Source organism: Nelusetta ayraudi, unplaced genomic scaffold (genome assembly GCF_046127955.1).
Source record: "Nelusetta ayraudi isolate G7.1 ecotype Tasmania unplaced genomic scaffold, CSIRO-AGI_Nayr_v1 ptg000098l, whole genome shotgun sequence".
Classification (NCBI taxonomy): domain Eukaryota; kingdom Metazoa; phylum Chordata; class Actinopteri; order Tetraodontiformes; family Monacanthidae; genus Nelusetta; species Nelusetta ayraudi.
Genome location: NW_027466148.1, coordinates 76,884 through 85,000, shown reverse-complemented (window position 1 = coordinate 85,000; position 8,117 = coordinate 76,884). Strand labels below are relative to the sequence as shown.

The 8,117-nt window shown below is 51.6% G+C and overlaps 1 protein-coding gene across 2 annotated transcripts in view; it reads left to right on the top strand.

The window, feature by feature from the left end:
• sema4c (sema domain, immunoglobulin domain (Ig), transmembrane domain (TM) and short cytoplasmic domain, (semaphorin) 4C) overlaps positions 1-7,389 on the top strand; it is a 76,474-nt gene extending 69,085 nt beyond the window's left edge. For both annotated transcript variants that reach the window (XM_076048258.1, XM_076048260.1), the window contains 4 exons: positions 1,870-2,027; positions 2,440-2,531; positions 2,782-5,297; positions 7,267-7,389. In XM_076048258.1, coding sequence (XP_075904373.1) covers positions 1,870-2,027; positions 2,440-2,531; positions 2,782-3,710 — 1,179 coding nt within the window. In that variant the 3' untranslated portion in view covers positions 3,711-5,297; positions 7,267-7,389. The remainder of the gene's footprint in view (positions 1-1,869; positions 2,028-2,439; positions 2,532-2,781; positions 5,298-7,266) is intronic.
• The last annotated feature ends 728 nt before the right edge of the window (positions 7,390-8,117 follow it).

Below are 8,117 nucleotides of genomic sequence, written 5' to 3'. Positions count from 1 at the left end.
TGTTGCCAATTTAGGTAACAACTAAGAAAAACGAAGCAAAATCTTAAGTACACCTGGGGTTTGTTTTGTTTTTCTTCAACCTTTATTCAAGCAGATTAAAGCCAATGAGATCAGGATCTATCAAAGGTTGGGTTAGCAAGGTTGGCCCAGAGGTCTGCGGCATATACGTGTTGAAAGGCAGCTATAAAGAGAATAAAACCTCCAATTTTAAAGGTGCAGCATAATGGGGAATATTTTCCACATCAAACAGATTTTTGTTCATTTCCTTTCATGACTTCAGATGAAAATAAAACCGTCTTCAACAGCGACACTGAACAGTTGCTACACTTCCTGTTAGTAGTCATCGGCTGCTGCTCCTACATCCCCCGCCCCCCGCCCCCCATGCCTGAAAACAGCAACACACACCCCCCCCCCTGCAGGATGCCGAGGGAAGCGATAGTTCCTCTCACTTTCCTAAAGTGTTTGCTGCTGAAACACCTTCTGTCTGACTTTGGCCAGCGCAGCGTCTGCCTCTAATGAAGAGATAACAGTGAGTTCCAGCACTTCGCCTCCCCACTTCAGCTCTAGATGGAGTCTAATATCACCCCGACCGATGGGAGTGTTTTTGTGAAATTGCTCGAAAGGCTCGCCTCGCCGTGCCGCGCCGTCCTGCCTGATTGGTCGAGGACATGTCAGTGGAGGCGAGGCGGCCAATGGCGCCGCAATTTTTGCAAAGCCGGCGCGACACTCTGCCACGGAGATGTGAGACGGCTGCCGTGTTGTTGTTTTTTTTTTTTCCTCTGGCTCTAAGACTCTAATGGTCTCTCGGGGGAGGAGCTGTGAGACGTTTTAGCGGCGCCGCTGCGTCGTCATCCGCAAGTCTGAAACCTCGGCTCATCCAATTCCAAGCGAGCCAGTCGGCGCGCCTCGTGTCTGGGCCGGTAAACAGGAAGCGGCTGCCGCAAAAGTTCACTTTAACCCGTGGAAGAGCCCTGAAATCCTGAAAATCTTGCAGCTGCTCCGGCTTTTTGGGAGCCGTTGTGGTAAAACGGTGCTGCTGAGCGTCGCCAGGAAGCCTCCAGCTGCTGCCAACTGGCTCCACCAGCAGGAAAATATTTGAATGTTTTGCTTCGGATGTGATTTTAATTTAAAAAAAAAAAAAAGAAAGAAAGAAAAAAGAACCTTTCCACGGGCAGCATGAAATAAATGCAACAGATTCCAGCCAAGGTTGCTTCTTTTTTCGCTGCTTCCCTTTATCCTTCCTCCTCACCTGGACGGCCTCTGCCGCCCGCAGATGCACCCTGACAATCTTAGCAGACAGACAGGCCGATGGCCCGCAGCTGATCCTCGCAGCGCTTACATACAGCGCTGTCGTCCGACTGTCGTGGTAATTACAAGCCGTCGCTGCGTCGAGGACGTGGAGCTCCGGCCCGCCGCCGCTCGGCTCCACGGCCGCGGGGACGGCGAGCGACGGCAGCCAATCGATGCAGGTTTTGACGGAGGGCTAACATCCCTAAAGCTCCCTCTGCTTATCTCATTAATGCTGGCTTAGCCGCCACCAGACATTTTATAACAGCTTTTGCAAAAAAAAAAAAAAAATGGAAGAAGAAGAAGAAGATGAACGCAGCAGCAGCCCAGATTGGATTGGGCAAGGGTCGGTGTGGGGGTGAGGTGGGAGGGGGAGGAGCTGAGTGTTGTTGTAATTGAGAGTGATTATCCCATTATCTCGCCCCCCCCCACTGACTCTCTCTCTTTCTCTCTCTCTCTCTCTCTCTCTCTCTCTCTCTCTCTCTCTCTCTCTCGCTGTTTATCTTCCCTCTTGCTTTTCATCTCTCTGCTTCTCTGACTGGACCCGCTCTGTATCTCCTCCTCCTTCTCCTCCTCCAACAGAAGTACTTGTACATCGGCTCCCGCTCTGAAGTTCTCCAGCTGCCCTTGGCCAACTGCAGCCGCTATCAGTCTCAGCCAGACTGTCTGCTCGCCAGGGACCCCTACTGCGCCTGGGACAGCGAGGGTCGGGCGTGCGTCCGCATCGACCTCCACCGCGGGTGAGGCCGACGCACCTGAACGTCACACTGGGGGGCGCTGCGTCACTGCCCCGGCGCCGCAGTTTGTTTCTTTTCATTGCCTTTGGCCAGAGTGTTGAAGCTCCTGCGTTCCACCAAACTGATTAGCCCGGTGTTTATCCAGCTGCCGTCCCAGAGGGCAAGCACTGAAACATACAGTGCCTTTGTGATGTCACAAAGGGCATGATGTCACCCTCGCCTTCCAAACATATGGAAGTTCCCAACAAAGCAGCAGTTATAACAGGAGGCTCTAAACAAATGGCTAAGTATGCGTGTGGGATGACAAATAAAGACCCAGCAGTGGTGGAACTTTAAAAACTCCTCCTCTGCCCAGTACCCTGCACCCCCCCTACCCCCTACACTGCTAATCACCCTCCACCCACTTCCTCCGCAGGTCCACCTCCTCGCTGTCCCAGGACCTCACGCTGGAAAGGTTCAGCCGGGGGAAGACCAAGTTTGATAAGCCCGTCTCCATCCCCAGCCCCGGTGAGTAACAAGGTTTGGGGGGCCGCGACTCGGGTCTGACCCCCTGTGGCAAAAGCATGCAATTGCGGGAGCTCAGAGGGAATTAGACTTGGAGACAAACCAGGAAGGATGTGAAGCGCAGTTGCTAATTGCTAATTTTTTGGGATTTTATTGTTTGTTCTGCTCTCTACTGGTTTATGTTTATTGTTTTAGCTAATAATTGCAACACCGCTCCTCCTCCTCTCCTCATCCTCCTCCTCCTCCCCTGCAGAGAACTCCCGGCTGAAGAACGTGACGGTGGTGGTGGGCTCCGACATGGTGCTGCCCTGCCAGCTGGTCTCCAACCTGGCTCAGCCCTGCTGGATGCTCAACGAGCGCGAGCTGCAGCTAGGCGACCCCGACGCCGGCGGGCCCCGCTTCGACCGCACCCTCAAAGCGCTGGTCATCCCGCAGGCCCGCCAGGTGCACGCCGGCCGCTACGTCTGCTACTCGGAGGAGCAGGGCGTGAAGTTCCAGACGGAGCGCTACCAAGTGGCCGTGGTGGCCAGCGCGCCTGTCTTCATGGAGGCGCGGGCCCCCGACAGCAGCATGGGGCTCTTCTGGGTGCTGGTCATCACGCTGGGGGCGGCGTGCCTGCTGCTCCTGGTGGCGGCGCTCTACCTGCGCCGGCGGCTGAAGCTGGCGCTGGGCAAGGGCGCCGACATGAAGCCGCTGGAGAGCACGCTGGTCTACCCCATCACGCTGCCCAAGGAGCCGCCCACCTTCGTGCCCAGCAAGATGCCCAGCGACGAGGACCGCTTCTGGGAGACGGGCGCCAACTACTACTACTCGGACGGCTCGCTGAAGATCGTCCCCGGCCACGCCCTGGGCCCCAGCAGCGTGAGCGCCACACCGTCGCCCAGCGCCATCCCCGGCCAGCCCATCCACTCCCCCAGCCGCCTCAGCCTCACCAACATCCGAGGCTCGGGTAGCAACGGCTACATCCGCCTCAACCTGAGCGCGGCGGGGGAGGAGAGGGCTAGCGGGCCGGGCGCTGGCGGCGGTGGCGGCGGCGGCGGCGCCGGAGGAGGCGGAGGCGGTCTGGGGGCCCTGAGCGTCGGCGGGAACGACTACTCCAGCCCCTTCAAGGAGGAGCTGAGGCGCACGCTGCAGCAGCGGAGCGTGCTGCCCGACGCCAACCCGGAGGAGTCGTCCGTCTAGGTGGCGCTGCGGCGGAGGAAAACAACCAACCTACCTCCCTCCCTCCCTCCCTCGCTCGCTCGCTCGCTCGCTCGGTCCGAGGACGCCGCCCTGCTCTCTCTCTCTCTTTCTCTCTCTCTGTCTCTCTCTCTCTCTCTCTCTCTCTCTCTCTCCCTCTCTGTGACAGCGGCGAGACCGAGGCCTGTTTGGTTTGCCGTGGACATTAATCAGCACACAGCATGTTGAATATCGCAGCCGTGTCGCCTCAACGTGCAGTCCTGCTCGTGGCTTCTGTTTCTTCTTCTTCTTCTCTTTCTTCCTCCTCCTTCTTCCACTGTGCAATAGCCACTCGTGTAAATTGTGTATTTAAAAAAAAAGAAAACAAAGAGGAAGAAAGGAATTTCAAAAAAACAAAAAACAAAAGGGCGACGCCTCTCGAGCGGAGGGTTGACGGCGCCGTTGAAGGGCACATTTCCCGCTTCTCTTCTCCGTGGAGTGGACCGAGAGACGACTGGAAGCGACTCTTCTGCTGCTGTCAGACTTTTTCCAGCTTACTGCACTTAGAAAAAAAAAAAAAACACTAAAGACTGGAAGCGCGTCTTTCGTCGTTTTCTTTCGTATTTGCGAGCCAAGGACGTGAGAGCGATTTGAAACAGACTAATTAATCTCGAAGCAAGACGACAATCAACGTCCCGGCAGCGGGAACAGCGAGAGAGAGCGAGAGAGAGCAAGAGAGAGCAAGAGAGAGCGAGAGAGAGCGAGAGAGGGGAAACCACGGAGCAGAACGCCAAGTGTGTTGGAGTGTTTGGTTCTGTGATGTTTTTTTGTTTTGTTTTTTTTTTCCCTGAATGAAGGACAGTCTCTCAAGACTTTGAGTGTTTGTATTTCTCTACCTGGTGTTGTGTTTCCCCACTGGAGAGAGAGGGAGAGAGAGAGAGAGTGAGAGAGAGAGAGAGAGCCAGTCCTCCGTCACTGATTTTTTGTGACATGAAGACGTTTTTCCTTGTTCTTTCTCTCTGACCTGAGGAGCTCGGCAGCGTTCCGACAGTCACCGTCAAAGACTTGCGTGGCTTTTTCCTCCACGAATGACAGTTTGACAGTTGCCGGGCCGTGCGCGTGCTTTTCACGCAGGCCCAACACCCCTCTGACCAGTACCTCCCACCCCCCACCCCCCCTCGCACCTTCCAGCGTCTGATGTGCCGCGAGGACAAACCCCAGTGAGGTTCACTAGAGGCTCACAGAAACGTCTTCTTCTCGAGACAAGAGACTGACTTGCATTCAGCTCGCGGCTGAGGCCAGCCAGCCAATGAGGGGAGGGCGTGTGAAGAATGTAGTGGAACCCCGGACCCCCCCCTCCCCCCTCCCCCAGGAAGTGCTTTTACGTCTCAACGTGTCTGGTCGCACTGCCAAGCAGGAGACGAGCACACAGACCTTCAAACCCAACAAACCCCGCCCCCTAGCGACCGACCCGGCCTCCACTGTGGACTCGTGCTCAAGTATGAAGGGAAAAGAAGAAAAAAAAAAACGACGGATGGACGGACGGATGGACGGCTGCCGCACTGACACGCTGCCGGCTGGAGGTGGCGAGCAGCCGCGCAGCAGCCGGAGGTGAGTGCACGCTTCATGTAATTTATGCAAACACATTCAGCAGGAGTCTTAAACTTTAATGATTTCCTATTAAGGCTGCCGGCGGCTCGGCACAAAAGCTGAGACACATTTTAGTTCATCCATCTTCGCTGTACTGTCGCTGCCTCACTTCGTGTTAAAGGCAAATCATGGCTGACGCTTCCTTTTTAATCAGTGGAGCAGCATTTGCTTTACATCCCCAAATACCCACAGACGACAGGTATTTGTGTAATAATACTACTAGTAGCAATAATATAATCAACGTTACAATTACAATCGGGTCTTTGCCTTAGGGATTACCTGCTCTGTTACTCTAATTTTCTTTTGTTCAGACAAATCATTTTGGATGTAAGCAGGGAACAACATCCTTACATCCGAAATGATTTGTCTGAGCAAAAGAAAATAAGAGTAATCTATCGGTGCGGACCTGCTCTGTTCCAGAGCTGTGCTTATTTCTGACGCTCAGTCCCTAAAAGCAGCTCCTCAACTGTAAGTATGAAGAAGTGAAACAGGCGGCTTTCAGTCGCAGTGATGTCTTGTCCAATCAGCGTCGTTTCAGGAGGAAGAGGAGCCAAACTAGCAACCTAAAGAACATGAGTAATAAAAAGATGACTGAAAAAATCAATGAACAAGTTTTTGCTAGTGAATCATACAAAGCCAGTTTACTGACTTTGTCCTAATTTTTTTCCCCCTTCTGTTCAAACTGCGATAGTGTTGTGTTGTAATACTGGTGCTGGTAAAAGGCAGTAAGATTATTAAGATTATTAATTCCTACCGTCCTCTTTTCTGTTTAGCAGACAGCAGAAACTCTTCTGAGCAAAAAAAACAAAAAAAAACACCCCAACTTCTGAGTTGTTAGCTGCGAATTAGCACTGAGCCGCGCACGCTCTGCTGGACTATTTAGCCGGGCTAGCTCCACGTCCGTCCCAATGCTAGGCTAGCCTTTAGCCACTTGTTAAACTCTCTCGCCTTCACACGACAAACGTAATGCTCCCAGAGTGCCTTTGTAAGCCGTCGTACCTTCAAGACAAGATTCCAAAACGCTCCGTCTCAGGTGAATAAGTCAACCCGAGGGGTGAGCGTTTATCTCTGCGCGCAGCAGAGCAGATCCAGAGGCTGTCTGCCCGCCGGCTTTGTTTCAGTACATCATGTGTCTGCCGCTATTTAAAGCTGTCCCCGCGCGCACTCGGATTTTAAGCTGAGGGAGGAACTGGCTCTTCTGGGGAACACGGCAGCAGATAAGAGGGGGGCGGGGGGGGGGGGCGTCGCCCCGAGCCTGTTGACTGGAACGTTTTATCGCGGGACAGAGTGTTTCAGACTAAAGCGGGATCAAAAATAAGTCGACTCGAGCGCGACCTCAGTCTTGCCCCAAAGTGCTTCTGTCATGGCAACTATACAGACAAAACGGGAAAGCAAAATTGAGAGCGCCGCATGCATGAAAGAAAAATGAGGGTCAGCAGAATTTGTTTTTGTTTTTCCGCATCCACTTTGTGGAGCACATTTTGTGTTTGTCATCCCTCCATCACCTGGACTCGTATGAATAATAGAAAGATAAATACACATATATTGTACATGTGTATACACGACCAGTCAAAAGTTTGGACACACCTGTTTATTCTTTATCTTGACTTCTTTGTAAACTGGAGTTATTTCACACTATTTTGATTGATACGTCTTCCGTATGTGTACATTCATAGTTTTGATGCCTTGAGTGACAATCTGCAGTGTCAATAGTATGTGTCCAAACTTTTGACTGGTGGTGTATATACATAGATGAACATAGGAAACATATATACATGTTTCTGCCCAAACTTTGATGTGCCCTCATAAAAAATAAAAAAAACCTCGTCTGTCGTCTGCATTCAAGGGGAATCTCAGAAACAACAGACAGCAACACACGCTTGTGCTTTATTTGATTTTGTCCTCTTTGTATTCTTTCTCTGTCCAACAGGGGGATGTTTTTTTTTTTTACGCTGTCTGTCGGGACGAGTGGAGCCCAGCTGGAGGGGAAAAGAAAGGACAAACACACTTTTTTGATTCTGTGTACAGAGGAGCGCCAGGACAAGGTGTAAAATATCAAAACCACCCCAGTTGGACTGAAGAGGCGCTCAGCCGTCTGCGCTCCATCCTCGTGTTGCATGATCCTCTGCCAGTGGACGTCACATCTTGGACGTGGTCATCGTCGTGCAAGTGCATCATTTCTGACCGTGAAAGCTGAAAAATAAGAGGTTTCCGATCCAGTGGTCGGAAGGTGTTAAAGGACTTTTTTTCTGTGCCTCTTCGCCTTTTGGAAAAGCCAAAGTAGACTGCAGCTGCGTTTGTTCGCTCATGAAATACTGAAATGAATTCTTCTTCTTTTCTTTTTTTTTTCTATATCTTGATTCCAAATTGAAGTCTTAGCAGTCCGTCCACTTTATGACACTGAGTTGTTATCTGCAATCTTTTCTGACTATGTGCAGCAAAAAAATAAAGAAAATAAAAATTATCCCCTCAGGCAAAAACAAAAAAGATGGCTTGAGACTGATGGACTTCCTGTTTGCTTCTTCTTTGCTTCCTGTTTATTCTCCGGCAGCGATACTGCTGAGCCAAATGTACCAAAACTTAAATTCTTACCATGTTTGTCAGGCCCCCCAAAGCCAAATATGAGAATTCAAAGCTGAATGGAATGTTTCCTCTTTATATTTGTAAATCCCCTGAAGCTGAAACTCTTTACACTGGTACTTGGCTGCGAATTCCATTTTTATGAAAGTTGGGCTCTTATTTTTGTGTAAAATATTGCAAAACAAAAAAGGTGAGGGAGGC